Source organism: Acanthaster planci, linkage group LG10 (genome assembly GCF_054643075.1).
Source record: "Acanthaster planci isolate LZ-2023a linkage group LG10, COTS_SCS, whole genome shotgun sequence".
NCBI lineage: Eukaryota > Metazoa > Echinodermata > Asteroidea > Valvatida > Acanthasteridae > Acanthaster > Acanthaster planci.
This window is the reverse complement of record NC_141786.1, coordinates 4,761,327-4,779,487: the sequence shown is the minus strand read 5'-3', so window position 1 is coordinate 4,779,487 and position 18,161 is coordinate 4,761,327. Positions and strand designations below refer to the sequence as shown.

The following is an 18,161-nucleotide window of genomic DNA, read 5'->3' as shown; positions in this document are numbered from 1 at the left end:
AGGATCTACTTGGATTTATAGACAAAGAAAAAAACAGATTGAAAATAATGCAGATTAGCATCGTCGTTACATGTGATGTGAATGTGAATGAGAACATGGCAAGAAAAATAGGTTTTGAAAATGTCTACAATATATTTACTTGTGTCATTAACTTCTCAAAATGCTCAGACGATCGATATATTGTAAAGTACGGTCAAGTACACAGACTACTGATGCGCTGGATGCAATGCGAAACTCAGCTTTATTTTTGGTAAACAACACTTACAACACACTGCTATGGGAGGACGCCATGTTAGTGGGTACAAATACTTCGACTTCGAGGGCACAATCGGTTTATAACGTGCAATTCAACAGAGAGTGCCTTTTAGCAGAGAAACAGTCCGTAAGTTTCGTAGCTTGTCGGTGAGCTTGCAGTTTGCAAAGCAACGGGTTAATTTCCAGTGGGAGGCAGAAACAATTCTCCCTTTACACGTAAGTAAAGGTGTGAATTTTTCTGCAAGTAACCTATTTTGATAAGCGAGTTGTGCGATGTTATCCCGATGGTGCACGCGATAACTGATTTCACTATCCTGGCGATATGTTCAAGACTATAGAGGCGTTCCGCAAAAGAGCAATACTGAAGGAGGAGTTAACTTGATTGATATTAATCCGTCTATAGGATTAACGTTGTTGGTGTGAGTTGTTTTACAGAGTCCTGTATTCGGAAGCAAGGAGTCGTGGCGCCTGCGGCTGTCTTCCACGTGCAGTCTTGGTCGAGCACGGGGAACCGATCTCGGGGAATACATCGAAGCAATTTGCCGTCAGACATGAGGAAAAATATTGACACAGGTATGTCCAGAAACCGGGACCGGAGACAAACAATTGAACCTCTGGGGGATTCAAGCGAATCTTGGTGATTGGAAAAGAGAGAAAATAAGCTTGTGGCAACCTGACTTTATTTCGCGGTTTTATCGTCCCTGCTGTGCGATAACAAAGCTCCAAATGAAAAGTGAGAGATTGAAATCCACTCCCAATTGATTGATTCGCCGGGGGAGGGCAATTTTATGTTCGTAGGAGATTAAACATCTCACACGTACCAGATCAGATCCCAATATTAACAAGTGTAGTATAAAAAGCAAATAACAAACTTATTTGGATGAGAGTATGCCTTTGTGCGAGGTTGGGTACTAGACATCATGAATGTCAAAAATATCATCGTAAATGTCAAAACCAGCACAAAGACAAACTTCTCGAGTCTTTTGACAATTTCCGGTACTTTTTCTTGGCCAGTTACGAAGCGTACTTTCCCGTCTAAATTTATTCTTGACATTGATGAATCACCGTGCATACATAATGTGATACTTTGTCGGCCAAATACTTTGGGATTGGAACCTGGCGGTGCATAGCACACAATGCAAACCAATCGAGAAAGCCTACAGGTCTATAGCGTTTAAGAATGATTACATTTTCTATCCTACAAAGGATTATTTCCACCAACGTTCAATGTTCAACGATGCAGTTGGACACATAAAAAAGATTGCAACAAAAGCAGCATAAAAAGTCAGCGAAAATATGAATAGAATCATTGAAAATTTTAACTGAGCAAACGGTTGCGCTTCTTTTTCTGTATTTGCAAGACTTCAAGTAGCAAGCCGACACACGTGTAGTTGCCATTAAGAAACCGCAAAAATGTGTTAGAAAAAACTTTGACAGGGACAACAAGTGGGGTTTATTTATCAAAAGCGATTGTGTGAGACATTGACGAACTACGGTGTTGTCGCTGACCAACCATCATTGTGAATGGACTTATTTGTGGCTTCAACATTTTTCCACCAGAGCTACGGACGACATTGGCAATGTGTAACCCTTCTAGCTTGCCGAACTATCACCCTACAAATCGATGCAGAGGCCTTTAACAACCATAATGTTGGCATTTTTCGGGAGCATTTTCCCTCATTGAGTACATGCTCGTAAAATCGACGACTGCCTTCAGCGGGAGTATCCTCGTTAAAATCCTGTGCACTATGATGATGATTGACGAGGCGGAGAAAAAATTTCGAGGTAGAGCTACAAGAGCATCAGACAATGCGTACGTACTGCAGCACCGTAAGCGTCTGCATACTTGATCGTTTGGCGACTTACATGTAGGTTTTAATTTTGCCTTGTGCGTGTTGACATCAAATGGCAAGGCCAGTCGCCTCGTCAAGGGTCAATTTAATTTGATTTATTTGTTCTGTTACGCTTGAAGATCATGGACAGAAGTTTTGAACGATGCCCCTCCCCAACACACTTGTTTAACCGATAGTAACTAAACCACCCATGGGTGCTTTTTCAGTACACCGAGACGCAGACGGCACTGATGCAGTAAAACGAAGGTCTCTTTACATCAGAATACCAAGGTTTCCATCGCTTTAAATGGACTGAATGGACTCATTCTGAAGGGAGTGATTTATGGCTACAAAGTTTATTCATCAGAGGCAAGGCCGATGTTAGCAACTCTGCTCTCCAGTCGCAGCCTAATGGTAAGGAATTTTCTCCCATCGAGTACATGCTCGTAGAATCGATGACTGCCTTCAACACTACCGCCCGGGAGCATCCTCGTAAACATCCCGTAAAATACGATGATTGATGATTCAGACAAGTGCATGGAGGCACATAAGCATGAGATAATGTACAGGCACATGACGCAGCAGCTATAGACCTAGCGTCCCGTCTGCCCCGCCATCAGCGATCCATGACCTTGAGGTTTGTCGCAGATGCAGAAAACGTAGATTACGCTGCACCAATACTATCACGGTGTACCGAGAAAGCACTTCCTGGTTGTTACTTTCGGGTAATCAAGTTGATCTTAGAGAATCGATATTCTGGCCATGATCTTCAAGCGATTATAATTTATCCTTGACGAGGCAATAAGCCATTTGCGAGATAAATTTGAATAAAATCTGGTACACTGAGTTATCTGATTGCACACAAACATATCAACTTGAATTCCCCAGACTAAATACACTGTTGCTATGCCTCGTGATTCGGAGCAAGCTTTTGCTTAGCGACCACCATCTCTGGAATGGAGTGGTTCCTTTGTGCCCTTCTTTTCCATTGAAAACAGTGTATTGTTGCAAGGCGTCTCTTGGTAACTAAGGAAAAGCTTGCCCGAATCACGAGGTATAGCAACAGTGGCTTTAGTAAGGAGAATGCCAATTGTTATGTTCACGTGAATTTAAAGAACTCAGTGTACCAGATTTTATTCAAATTGAACTCGCAAAAGGCTTATTGGCCAGACCTTTTTTTTTATTCCTCCTTGTCCATCCAACATTCCTGTTTCATCGCCAAAATGCCCTCCCAGTTGTCAACTACATGTATTACTCAAAACATTCCTGCGTATTAGGCAGCGCATGAGCATTCCGCAACCTCAAGTATCAATGACTATTTCAATGCACTACATACCGACTTTGTAATCATAATAATGTACTCTAAGCAACCCTCAGTGGTGCAGTGTTGACAATGTTGTGTACTCAACTAGCCTTTGGAGATATAAAACCCTCAGAATCCAAATTACAGGTGTCCATTTTGGAGAAAGAAAGTGGCTTGTTAGTGCGGCGATCGGGTATAATGTCTCATCTCATGCATAATGATATCAGTGTATCTTACGTATATGCATGAACCTACTGGTTGGAGGAGTCCACTGATCTCCATTTCAAAACATTCGTTACAGACGATTTAAAATAAGCTTCCTTATCAATCTCAGCTCCCTAAAATAAGTTGAAAATGAACAGCATATTAGGTATTTAACGTACGAAAAGAGTTGCATCAGTTGCCGACGATAATAGATATCCAAAGGAAAAGTGAATTTGTCGTTGTTATCGCAGGCCAGTTGATTCCGCGTGACAGATTTCTATGCAGGCAAGATCATAATGTATGAACAATCAACACAGGCCCCATTGCTTAAAGCGCAGGCTCTTACAGTAAACACAGGGATAATTGACGGCAAATGCAAATATGATAAAAGAACACTGACAATCAAGACAGAGGACTGGATTTCATGATGGTTGGACGGAGGACTTTTTCGCACAACCACATAATCTCAATGTCCCTCCCCGATCCTTTTCATTGTTTGCGATGCAAAATATAAACTTGACCTCGTTTCGAGCCGAAATCGATAAACTGCAAAAGGGGAAGGTCTGTTAGTTGCTTGGTGTGTTCGCCTACGATTTTGTTCCCTCTCAATGTCACGAACACTAAATAAAAATCAAGATGTCTCCGAAAAATGCCTCCCCGATGGATGTGACTGCTCTCGATCGATGATGTTTCTCAGAAGATCTCCAGCACTGAACCGCAAACTAAATCACATTTAATTGATTTCACCATAGCAAATGTACGGAAGTGTATCAGGGCCACTGGCAGAAATATTTTTCCAGGCGAGATAATAACTTGTTGCGGCAAGATTGTAACTCAAAAAAAAATTTTGCAAGTGGCCCTTACACGCTCCCGTATAGATGTGAATTTAAAAGCAATTTTCAAACTATTAAATTGACTTGTGGTTTGTTTTGTCGACGAGGGGAAAAAGACTCGTCCGTCGAGCGTGAGAAGTGAAATTGTTTGGTCACACATCTCCTCATTAGGCTGAGCATTTCCAAGGAGAATTGTTTCAATAATTTTCAAAGAATGAAGATTCATGAGCGCAAAGCTGCAGGAAGCCACAGACCACCTCTCGTGCTATGTGTGTGGCTTGTGGTCAGTTGTGTCCGTGGGCAAGGCACTTCACTGCAACATCGTCTTTTCTCGATGAAAGGCAAAGTTGGCAAAGAATACAAGGATTAATTCCCGACGACCTGGCCTGAGTAACAAGGTTCTGACACGACAGGAACAATTCCTACCCTAGAAGCAAATTGGTATCAGTTGTAGATCAACCAGTACAAAGGTCTTCGGCGTATTGTGCGTTGATGTTATGCCCTTGAACCGCGGAGAACTAATCTGCTCACAGATAAAAGTGAGAAGTTACCTTACCTCGTCTGAGTCACGTGCCTGGGCGAGAATGTCGGCAGCGTACTGCTCCACCGACTCGGAAAGCTCCGTGTACTCGGCGCGGAACTCATACTCCTGGTTACTCATCTCCCCCAGCTTGCTGGAGAGGGTGAAGGCGTGGCCAATGGGGTCAGGGGCGGTCAGGGAGATGTAGTAGCCGCTGGACAAGGCGCGGTAAACATTCAAAGTGCCCACCGAGCGCTGTAGGGTATGTTTCTCGGTGCGCTGAAAATCCGACGAGTCGGGGTCGGGGATCACCGCACCGTATTTAAGTAGCGTCTAAAAGATGTCCAGAAAAGTCCCGTATAGTTCTCCTATATCGCCAATACCTAAAATTTCTATTCAGTTAAGCGTTATGACGATGAACCTGGACTTGGTTCGCAACCTTTTGGCCCCCAAAAAAACACAAACGAATATGCACGTCACTGTTCAGAATGTCACAGTAAATCTCATCGCTCATGTCATCTTGTGGCGATTTGCGTGGAAAATGAATATTCAGGATTTGAAGACAACAGCCGGGTCATTTTGCACATTTGTTTCGAATTCGACCATGTCTTGCTTATAACACGCACACTCATAGAACAGATTCGGGAATAGAGACAAAACCAATTTCAGGACTCCAACGTTCACATCATCATTTCCACTTTAAAGGCACTGCACGGGTTATCAACATAAAGGCATTATCGTTCCTGCAATTTCTCCACTGAACCATGCAGCACCTGCACAATGCCAGTGTTACCACCAACGCTCACAACAACACTACAACTCAAGTTAACGTTACCACCCTATTCCTCACCACACCCACCATCACCACCTTTACCTTTAGAATCAAGTAGTTGTTGTGGTGTGCAGCCAGCACTATTGGAGTTAGGTCAGGGTGGAAATCGTCGTTTTCCGGATGACAACCAATCACAGCTTTTCTCTCCTCGGGCTGCAATGTGAAGAGTTAAAATTATCTTGCATAATTGGGCAATTAAACTGTTTAATTAAACTTCATGGAAAGCTAAATGTAACATTTGAAACAAAAATATCGCTGTGTGTCGTCTATATGCAATATCATGAAAGGATTTTTGTAAACAAAAGTGGTGCCAACATGCGCGACCATTTTTAGGAAAAATTGTCAGCGTAGGCTATATGTATTTATTTTTTTCCATTTTTCTTGGGTCATTTCTAAACTGGGGACTGTACAAATCGCTAAATGATGGCAAACCGGAATAAGACGTCATGAGTCACATGTCTCAAGTGCTACTCCACAGCCTTCAAAAATTATGCCCAATGAAACTTAACAGTTGCTGTGAACTCTTTTACATTATAAAGGCGCGTTTTGATTGGAAAACTGCTCAATGCAAGCAAAAACACAAAAGGAAAAAACAGTTCCTTCAACATTATTTTGGCTGCTGAATTTTCTCTAATGCTTCGTCAATCATGCGCCCACGGGTTTTCTCAATCAACTTGTGAATTAGTGCCATTAACTTGAACATTATGACATCACTCGGCGGCAGTGGGGGTTATTAGGGAGAATTAGTGGACGCTTCTTGTGAAACTTTACATCTCATTTGGCTATGATCCAAGAATAGAGGGGTGGCCTGTCCAAGGTGACATAATTGATGTTTCACATAGCTGGATACTAATGAAAATGTCACTTAATGAACATTAATGACCAAGGAAAATTCTAGATGAAGACCTTGAGTGCGCTGCTCGGCAACTTTCCAGTGCCGAGTACCCCCCCCATCCTCCCTCCAGTGTTTTTTTTTTATTATTCACTCGTCTTACCTCGAGAGATTCCGAGTGCTTGCATATTAGCTGCACGGCGTCCAAGAACTGGGTATCCACTGCCCGCAAGAGGGCGTCTCCTAGTCGTGTGCCATGGCTCAGGAGCAGTTTGATAATAACTGCGTGGAAGGAAAGGTCGGAATGTTCCATTAATGGACTGAAACGAAACACAGTCTTTGGCCGTGTCCGAAACGGGCTTCCAGAGCTACGGCTAGGCCTATTGTTTACGTGTCCTCACGCATTTCCAATGGAGCAAAGACCTAGTTCTAGACAAGAGATTCAGATGCAGCCTTTCATACTCTGGCACATGGTGTTTAGAGTAATGCATTTGAAATGGCGCTTGGGGTGTAATGGCATTCGTAAAAATCATCCCATCCACACTAACCAGTCAACCACGCAGAGCATATGCAGTAAGGTATGAGACGGAGAGAACCCCCCTGCTTTGTGTTGGTCATTGTCTCGCAGGAATCTGGGGAATTCCTTTCAGACATCTTGGGGGGGATGTGTTAAGTAACAATAGTCTGGAATGTGTATAGGGATTGGACATGTTGGGGGGGGTACCCCTCGGTCTCATTTCTTGCTGGGTATAACGTAGAGACTCATGCAGACAGGTAGCTTCTCACGGCGGACGTGCGCACGCGCACGTTCACCCATAAGCACTCGTTGCGGAGTAAGATGGCACCGCACTGATGGCATCTTAGGTCACGACAACTTGTGGAAGGATTGGTATCCCATTTATAAGGCCCATGTGACACTGTCCGCCTGTTACTTGCTCTTTGAACTGCACGTAGTCTAAAGGCACCTCTCGGTATACTTTTTTGGGGGTGCGTTGCGTACAAGATGCGTCCGTGCGTTTCACTTTCGCGGACACCAAAATCGGCTCCATTAACATAACACAAGTGTGCGTTACGTAGGGCCTTCAAAATCGCCCCAGGAGCGATTTTGACGGATACGCAACGCTTGGCACAAGTGTTGACGTGCATATGGAAAGGCGCCTTTAATTCAAAGTAAACCACTTAATATTACTGTACGATATACCATCATTATCCCGGTGTGGCGGTCTCAGCTGTCGCCCGGTCTCAGGGGTCCCCCTTACCAAATATGGTAAAAATACGTCATGCCATCTCTGCGCACAACAGGAGGAAAGTCGTCCATTTAATGTCCGTTTATTCAGGGGGGGACCACTGAGACCGGGAGACAGCTGTGACCGCCACACTGGTTTTCATCGTTTTTATTGCAAAGCCATACGTCAATCTAGCTTTCATTGTCCTAATGTAAAGTTCTTTGGTCTAGTGTCATTGCTCTTATCAATTGACCCCGAACAGGCGTCGCTCAACAAATTCATTTCCTTATCGAAAGTAAAATCGCTCGGTGGTATTAAACTAGGACCCCGCGCAAAACTCCGCCGCCGGTGATAACATAATGATGTGAAAATCAGCACAACCAAATCCACTAGACAGGGTCGGGAAAAATAATCAAGTGTGTATGCTGCAGAAACCTGAGTTTTCACCTTGGCAGCCCATGTTCAGGTTGGCTAAATGACTCCCCCCCCCCCAATTTTCATGGTTCGTCGAACGGTATTAACAATAAAAATGCGAGAGTAGTAAACACGATAGTCCGATGCATGAAGCCAAGCACGTCCATGACGAGATGTGCGAACCTTCACCTTGTGGACTCGATATCAGCCGTTATATCTTACAGAGCAAAGTAAGGCCAGACTTGGATCTGCTTTGTAGCTCAAACTACGGCCTATAGAGGATTTGCGTGACAGACATGTTGCAGGGCAGTTGTTTTCTCCTCTAGGGAAACGTCCTATGTTCATATCCTATGGAACAAACGCACTGGCCTGCACCGGCCGGGTTAGACGCACATTAAAGACAAGTTTGTGGGCTTGTGAAGACGATCCCATTCCTAAAAACCAGACTTGTCAAAATTACCATAAACTTACAGTGTGACAAACCACTAGTCCAACAATATTCCCCACACGGTTATTTTAACACCACAGAGTGTTTTTGTTTTCTTTACCTTTTTTCCCAACTATGTTCAGCTTGGTCTAAAATAATACTACCCTTTCATTCTTGTACTTAAGTTTATATGCTTCCGGTGTCTAATCAATTTAAAATGTCCAGCTGATCTGTGATCTCGTCAACATATTCAGCAAGGAACCTTAATCAATTTCACTTCATTGTCCACCTCATTTGAGGGCATTATGTCAGGACTATTTTGATCTAAGTGTTTCAAATACAAGACCCTATTGATTCAATTACCATATTGAGTTCTTGTTTCAAACTGAGATAAATATGAGAGATGCGGGTATAGCTTTCGGTTATATACACGCGTGGTATTCCGTTGTAAATTCAACAGAGCGAGACGAAATTAAAGCCTCGGTTCAGAAAAGCTCATTGAAGTTATTTAGATAAAGGGGAATAATTCAGGAAGACAACATGTTATTCTTGGAAACAAGTTACAGACGTGTAAAGTTCAATATTTGTGGTAAATTTACATAGTGTGACACACGATTTTGGTGCAAGGAAACCATTTATTACACGCATTGAGTTGCCAATCAAAAAGAACACTTTTTCATTTTTTTTTCTGTTGGTGAGGCCAGCCCCCTCCAACACTATAGCACTGCAAAAACTGGAGTGTTAAATTTAACACCCCGGGTGTTATCAGAGGACTACACCAACATTTTCCTTCGGTGTTAAAACTGTTGGTGTTATTTTTAACACCCTTCAGTGTATTGTAACACTTATAGGTGTGCAAAGTAACACCAGCGGTGTTAAAGTAACACCTATGGTGTCACCTGATAACACCGAAAAGTGTTGATTTTAACACCAGTTTTTACAATGTAGCCACTGAGGCTGGGTCTGACAATGGCTGCGGCTTGGAATCACACACGAGTCTACGGTTGTGGATGGAGCCACTTACCATAGAGTTGTGAGCTAACAAGCCGTAGCCACGACACAATTAAGCTTCGTGCAGTGACAGGCGACACTTGACAATCACTCCAAATCAGAGTCCCTAAAGGCGACACTTCGCAGTCAATTTACTGCCAATTCCTGCACTTCAAATGTTCCCTCATATAAGGACAGGTAAATGAATGGATGTATAACACCATGTTTCAACCTTTCATCTGGATGATTAATGTTAATACAGATAGCCCTATATACTGTAGTTTAGCGAACTTTGGACTCTCACCAAATCAAATTGTTTGTTTCCTTATATGAACTCCCAGCTTAGCCCCCCCTTTGCCAGTTTACATATTGTTTTGGGCACTAACTTGTGTGTAAAATTGCGTCTGTTTTCAGAAGGTGCCCCGTAGTATTCCATATTGCCCAGGATCAACAATCATGGACACATGATGGCGGAATTTGGCCCCTTCGTCGGCATGAAGCCGCCACGGTAAACATATCTTGGCACGTGCGGAGCGACGGGCTAGCACGTACTCCAAAAAACAGAACAGTTCCCGCAGTTGTGAAGTCATCACCACCTCCCGCAAAAAGCGCACCGCTCCCTTGAACTACATCACCGTCGCGTTCCATTCACTACCGCATTATCAATCAAAGGCCGTGACTGATTAATATTTCCGAGGCTGCAGGGCTGGCGACCGATGAATTTTTTTCAATGGCCTCCGTTTCTCATAAGTACATGCAGTTACAATGATTAATTCTGTCCAATTTGGTGCGAGGTAGACACCGCCATTGGATTTTAGCTTTTGCCATGATTGAGAAGGTCGGGGGTAATTTTTCTTTATAAGAAATGAGTATCAATATATCTCAGACCGAATTTAAAAAGCGCCAATGTGACAATAGCGGAAACGACTTTGTACAAAAGATCGATGCCTGATAAACTCCACAAAATAAGCAAAAGCAAAAAAAAAACCCTACAAACAAACACTGGCCCGCAACTTGTCACAAGTCCACGACTAACACGTCGCAAGTAGTCATTCAGCCCCACGTCACAGACTTGGACAAAAGGCTGTGTGCTCGACGTAACTGACAGGTTTAACAAAATAACCCCGGCAGAAATACATCTAACTGTAACTTGAATTAAAAAGAAAGCAAGATCGCTGGAGGTGGCGACTGTCCATGGAAAACAGCGGCGTTAATCGTTACAACAGCAAGCTCCACTGTACGGCTAAAGAGACTACATGCAACTTATAATAATTTATTCGTCTATAAAGTGCAAATTTCATACAGATTATGTTCAAATGCGCGTGCAATGAGGACATTAAACGTGGTCGAACCGATGCCATACAAGGGCGGCTCAGGCAGCCGCCAAACGACCTAACACCTACCCACATCTGTGGAGAGGAGACAATAAGAAGCAGTTACAGTTTTAGAGGTGGGAGGAAAACCCCAGAAAAGAAATTTCTGGGTAAAACCCTCAGAATCAGGTTGGAACTGTAAGCCCAATCCACATGTGGACCGAGTCGGGAATCAAAACTGGGCCGCAGGGTTGAAAGGCGATGAAAGATTACTACGTCGCCAACCCAACTCCCCGCAAAGCCTTGGGAAAACCTGACTTATCCTGAACTCCACGCCACCATCAACAATTCAACTTTGCAATAAAGCAGGGGGGGGTCAATCATGACATTGCTTCATTGTTAAAAGGTGATTTCTTGGAGGAGCCTTCCATTCAGTTGAGGCCACAAGCGTGACGTGTCCTTGCGTGCTAACAGCAATTCACGTACTTCACTTGTATGGGTAGGGATTACCCATACAAGTGAAGTACGCAAATTGCTGTTGATTCTTACAGGTAGGTGGCGGTGCAAGACGCAGGTTATCAGGTTTAAGTGCATGACTCACATAAACTCAGAATCCATTACACGTATATACTATTCACTGGAACGAACTCACATACCTTCAGTTAATATTATTTTCCATTAGTAGGTAATCCATATTTTGTAAAGCAGCATTCATGTTTCCTTTGCAGACTACATGTTTTGGACGGAATAGCGTCGGAAAACGTTAAGTAATTTTTTTTTCACCGACGTGATCACCAACTGTTGATAGGCCTAATATCATTCAGCAAAAGATCAATACAAATCGATACAAATTGATCATGCAAACACCATCATCTACTTCAATTTCTTCCTATTAAAGATTATACTTATTTATAGCTACGACAGAATTGTATTTAATTATATCTTATTCTTAAATTAATGTTCTCATGTATTTCTCATGACTTTTTTGTGTTTAGAATGAGCAGGAACCATTCCACATCTTTCTGCAATTACTGTTGTTATTCACTTTTATTTTTTTTTCTTTTTCATTTTCCTGGGTGATTGTTTGTAAGGCTTGGGCCTGTTGTTTCAGATGTAGGTTTTTTCGATTCTCTGTAAAGATGTGACATGGTGGGTGGCCATTGTTTTTACTCCACTTTTCTAGTTGTGCATATTTCTATAGATCCGGTATTTAAACTGTTTTTGTAGCATGGTAACATTTGGAGAGCCACTCGATTGGGATTAAGTTTGCATTTGGTAATCCATCAAGGCTCTTGCCATTGCAGTTGCATCGTTGTCTTGTACGTTTTCTATTTGTTTATGCCTTGACAAATAATAAACGAAGTGAAATGAAAAAGCACCTTTGCTGACACATGCAAACGCAAAAAAAAACCAGATTGTTCCCTCAAAACTGTCATAAATTCAACAACTTCAGGAAAATAAGTGTATATGTCCAGAATTGAGAAATCTCGTGGATACATTCCATCTAATACATATCTATTGACTGTGGTAAACAGATACCTAACTGAGATGGCTGGTTTGGTTGTGAAGTTCTGAAGAGCATAAAACATACCCAAGAATTACACGTAGGCCTAAGTCTGGGCAAACGGGTGGCCTTCTCCAAGAAGCAGGCTCTCGCTGAACTATACGGGGGCGCTGTGATATCTGCTAAACAGTACTCAAACTTTTTGTACTTTTCATATGACCCAACAAGCTGCTCAATTTCTCTATTTCCTACACCCAGCAAGAAATGAGACCGAGGGGTACCCCCCCAACATGTCCAATCCCTATACACATTCCAGACTATTGTTACTTAACACATCCCCCCAAGATGTCTGAAAGGAATTCCCCAGATTCCTGCGAGACAATGACCAACACAAAGCAGGGAGGTTCTCTCCGTCTCATACCTTGCTGCATACGCTATTTCCAACCCTTTTGATTAGACACGCGACTTGAAAGTGCCTGCAGCCTTTAACAAGGCAACTTGATGAAAATACGCGGTGTCGTGTGGAGATTCTTCATCTGCTGTTCATGTTGTTTGTTATCATGTTCTGCGCAAATCGACCGCTATGAACACAGTCACGAACAACTTTGTCCGGTATGTCAAAGACATGTCAGGAATATTGCGAGCAACTCAGCAAATTGTCCCAATATTCACTGAGGTCCAGTCTGTTCTGCCGCGTTTCAAGTTTCAGACAGTTCTCTTGTAGTCCTAATGATCACGTTTTCTAATGCAGTCCATCACGCGCCTTTTCGTACAAGGCTCAGTTACTATAAGACCCTTCTGTAAGTAACTTCCATCCTAGAGGATAAATAAGACTCAGGAGTTTGCATATATATGTAAGCACACTTTGGCTTATACCTGCAAGCCACTTTTAATTAATTCATTTTGATATCCACGTTGAACTGGGTTAATGGTGGTTTCGAATAATAAAGCTACTCTGCCACAGGCATTTGAAAATAAAAAGTAGCATCCTGCCTCCACTTTTTTTCTTTACGGTATTTGCCATACTTCAAGTTTCTCATCAAGAAGCAGACCAACAACAGTGGAGAATGAATTAGTCGCACAGCAATTTCCTACATGCCTTCAATAAGCTGTTTTCAAAGTAAAGAATGGAAATGGTCGAACCCAAAATGTACCATCACACCAGCAAAGTTTGGAGGGTGACAAAACCACCTCCGTCCGCTATATACTCACGTAGGTTTCCCTGTAACACGGCCAGTGTGAGCGCAGACTTGCCGTTCCGATCGCTCTGGTTGATATCCAGGCCGGTCTCATGCTTAGATTCCAACACTTGCTCCACGTAACTCACATCGCCGTCCCGTACCGCCGTCAGAAACCTCTCTTCCTGGCTGATCGGGTTGACCGTCGCCATCTTTGCTCCTGTTTCCCCGGTAAAGTGATGGCTGGCGGTTGTTTTTTTCACCTCGACGTGGATTCACTGAATTTCCTCGCTAGGTATTTATTAGCCATTGTGCGCGACTACACTGCCGTATATGTGCCCATTCAACACGCTTCTGTCGGCTTTTTAAAAGTGGATTTGCATGTGCACCATACTAGTGTAACCAGTGTACCTTGCATTCAACGCATCTACCCAAACCAGGACACGGGCCACTGCTCTTCAGTGGTTTGTTTCCCGTTTCCTGCTGATACGGCATTAAATACGGACGACTGGTTACTTTCACAGTACGACAGGAGACGAGTGGCAAAATGAAACTCTCCTGTGCTCTGGTGGTATTCGCCACCAATGTGTATACTGACAAACTTTAATGACAAGGAAAGGAGCAGCTGTCACTGAGCCAGAACAACGGGAAGGCATCAATGACTGCAGTACAGTGAGCGGATCGATTCAGATTTTGTGCAATGGATTCACTCTTGGTAAACATTTTCAAGGTTTTTTTTCCATCATTTGGTAAATATGAGAAAACGGACCAAAAAGACTTCAGAGATAGGTAATGAAGCAGAACCTGCTTGTTCAAGGCATGCTTTAGAAAACCTTCAAACTCGGGCTGGAAATGTAGTTATAAAATATAAAGCAAATAACAATTAGTATCACCTGTAACAATATTTTTGATCGCTGTGGCTTGAAGGATTTTTTGCGAATGGCTGGTCGTAGCAGAACGAAATAAACCCAAGGAATCGGATCGAAAAAGATTCTTCCTTTGTTGTCGGGGACAGTGGACTGCCAGATTCTGCAGACATCGATTAGTTTGTCACTACTTTATCATGTATTTGAAGTTACGAGCAACGTTGTACCAGTGCATCCGGTTTAATACGGCATGGGCGTTAATTCCTAAGTTTGACCGAAGGGAAGGATCTTCACCCAGTTTTTGGTGATAATAACAATACTCCCCAACAGCCAAAATTGAGAACAAACGATAAATATACCTTAAACCACCGTTTAGCTTCGCTCTTAAGGCATGTCGGCTCGCAATACATCTGCGTTCCGATTCTTTGGGAATCGTTTGCTCCGGCAACCTCCACAATCCTGTGACCAAACGGGGGGGGGGGGGGTGTTCTGAAATATATTACAAATTGACCGAAATCAACGAAAACCCATTTCGTTGTTTTAGGCCGGGGTACCCTTGCCAGCATCAACAATTGTTGGGCACGTAGGCCTATAAATCAAATTTCGACAAAAATACTAATTTTAAATTTTCTTTTGCATATTGGTTCCACTTTTGCACAGCCAGTCTAGCGGATGTGAGCTTGCTACATCAAAAGAATAAAGAATCCTTAAATGCAGGTGACGTCGCAAGCTTAATTTGTTTCTGTGAACCATATGAAAGGGAAGCCCCTAATTTCCGAAATTGAAAGATCATTGTTTCTTGCAACAATTAAAATAAATACAATTTACATTTTTGAGAAATTAATACCCCGGTTACCATTTCTACAAAGGCTTTTTGTTTTGGAGGTGAGTTTGCAAAACATTATCTAGAAACAATCGCAACTGTTGAATAATTGCACCTTATTTTTGCAATTCAAGGGCTTCTGGAAGTGCGCCACCAGCCATCAACGTTCTGGTTCCACAGAGTTATAGTTGCCGTTGTGTGTTTTTTTTTTTATACGTTCTCTTCCACGCTTTGTTCTTTAGAAAGTAAAACGTCTTATTTCTCCGTTTCCACAGTTGCATATTGTGCTGTATTTTTATAGACGTATGAAATGATTTTACGAAATCAAACTAAGTTGGCTTTATTCTTACAGATGCAAGGTCTCCTGTCAAGGATTCGGTTAGTGTATTTTCGTTAAGAATAGGCAATGCCTATCGCATCGATCGTCTCGACAAAAGGTCAGCCGTCATTAAATTACTGCAGCAGGTCTGGAGCGTGCGATCCAGCGAGGCGCTGACCTTTCATTATTGTATCTACAGAGGGGGTACTTGATGAAACACAAGCATTCCGGTGTGACAACAATGGGATCCGAGATTTCCTCTAAAGTTAGTCTTTGAATTAATGTTTCTCTTCGAGATAAAAATAAACTTGCATCGATTTGTAACACACCACGAAAGCGTCTTAGTGTTAAGGCACTCTGAAAATGTTCTACAGTAAATTTTGTTTGCTTTAACATTTGCTACGTAGATAATTTCCCCGGCGAGGAGTAGGCGGAAATGGAACTCCTGCCAGCCCCGTTTCTGTTTCAATCCGTTTTCCAGTGGTTATCAGAAAAAAGGGCCAACTTTGTTTCCCTTCAAAAAGTTATTCAGGGGACTTTTCAATTCGCTGCGTTTAAAATCTTGTTTCAATTCTACTGTCGCACAACTCGTTCAAATCCCTCTGAACCTTTAATGCACTGTAAAAGTTACAAGATACGTGTCCCTTCACCAATGCTATTGACTGATTTCATTTTCTTATTTGAAACACCGAAAAATCCGTCTTTGTAAATAATGAACCGGAAGTTAGGTATAACTACAAAAATGCGCATGACTTGGCCCACTCCCAAAGATCTATAGATTTAAAATTCATAAAAATAAAAAGTGCTAAATGAAAAATATCTTCACCATTTTGATTTCTAGTCCGTTGTCAGTCCTTGCCAGATTGTGGGCCGTCACAAGACAATTTTTCACTGAAGAGGAGTTTTTTGTAATAATGTTGGATGTCTACAATACACATTATTTAGAAGAAACACCAACTGACAGGGCAAAGTTAGTAAACGGTCTATAGACGATTCCGATACCCACTGTAACGCTATCACGGGTCACTAGCTATGGCCTCGGCCGATGGTGGTTGACATTATAAAACTTTTGCACTGAGCTCTGACCCATTACTTGGATACAGTCGCTCCGCGCAAGACTTAACACATTTTTTGCCAACATTTTTTGAAGGGTAAATCTTAAAGGTCGAGTAAAACGCCGCCATAATAAACTCAACAATTTTTTAATTTATTAATTATTTATTAATTTTTGCTCCTACATTGACGTTTATCAAAACACTGTGTGCTCAGTTTTGTTCAAGAGATCGCGAAAAATCCACAAAGTTCTCTATCTCTCGGAAAATACTGAGCCCAAAGTGCTATGAATACATGTCGGTTTAAGGGCAACAACCCATAACTGAAACTTAACCTCTCCCTGACGACACATCCTTGGAAATCAAATAAATGTTGGTATTAACCCTTAATATTGAAAAGGTAGCAGGCCCTGTGAACCAAACGGGAATACATTGTGAGAGCACGTAGTTACAACTGGTACAAATGGAGGCATCGTTGGCGGTTAACCATTGGACAGTTCTGCACACCGCCATCTAGCGGTTCTCCCAGTTTTTTCCTTATACAGGCTTTTTGCGCACGACTAGCAGTCCATGCGCTTGTCGTTAGATAGTCGTGTTTCTGAACTTCAGTCGAAAAACATCAGTGTGATTATACCGAGTTTCGACTGAACTGGATAGGCAACCAAGGTAATCAACGCTCCAGCGCAAATGTTTAGGTGCACAGTGTGGATCATGTAGGAAACTTACTCAATGAGCCTTTTGCGGGTTAAATTTGAATAAAAATCTGTATACTGAGTTATCTGATTGCACATTATACATGACAATTTGAATTCCCCAGACTTAAAACACTGTTGCTATTATACCTCGTGATTCAGGGCAAGCTTAGCGACCACCATCTCTGGAATGGACTGTTCTGTTGCGCCCTTGTTTAATCCACTGAAAACAGCGTATCGGTGCAAGGAGTCTCTTATGTCACTGAGCAAAAGAATGCTCCTAATCACGAGGTATAGCAACAGTGTTTTTAGTATGGACAATTAGAATTGTTATGTTAATTTATGCAGATTTAAAACTTAGTGTGCCAGATTTTATTCAAGTTTAACTCGCAAAAGGCTTATTACCGACTTGGCAAAAAGTCAGGTACTTAAAGGCCTGTTTGTACTTGCAGACGAATGCCTAAGGAAGCAAATTTGATGTCACCAAAAAAGAATCCAGTGAATTTCCGCCCAAGTTAAAATGTGTTCAGCTTTTTAGGAATCTGCATCCAAGTCTGTTACCTAGAGCTAGGTCTAGGTCTTCACTCCATTGGAAATATGGCAAGACGAGCATACAATAGACCTAGCCGTAGGTTTGGGAGCCCGTTTCGAACATAGCCGTTATCAATTAAATAAATATATTGACAAAGTGGTACTTCAGCTGGACGCTGACGTTCCATACGTTTTATCAGCTGGGTGATGGACTA

The 18,161-nt window shown here is 42.4% G+C and overlaps 1 protein-coding gene across 1 annotated transcript in view; it reads right to left on the bottom strand.

The window, feature by feature from the left end:
* The window catches only part of LOC110988809 (short transient receptor potential channel 4-like), a 59,328-nt gene extending 45,159 nt beyond the window's left edge, over window positions 1–14,169 (bottom strand). The window contains exons 1-4 of the mRNA XM_022252674.2: window positions 13,698–14,169; window positions 6,775–6,893; window positions 5,822–5,932; window positions 4,984–5,280 (exon numbers count right to left, since the gene is read on the bottom strand). Coding sequence (XP_022108366.1) covers window positions 4,984–5,280; window positions 5,822–5,932; window positions 6,775–6,893; window positions 13,698–13,875 — 705 coding nt within the window. The 5' untranslated portion in view covers window positions 13,876–14,169. The remainder of the gene's footprint in view (window positions 1–4,983; window positions 5,281–5,821; window positions 5,933–6,774; window positions 6,894–13,697) is intronic.
* Between the last annotated feature and the right edge of the window lie 3,992 nt (window positions 14,170–18,161).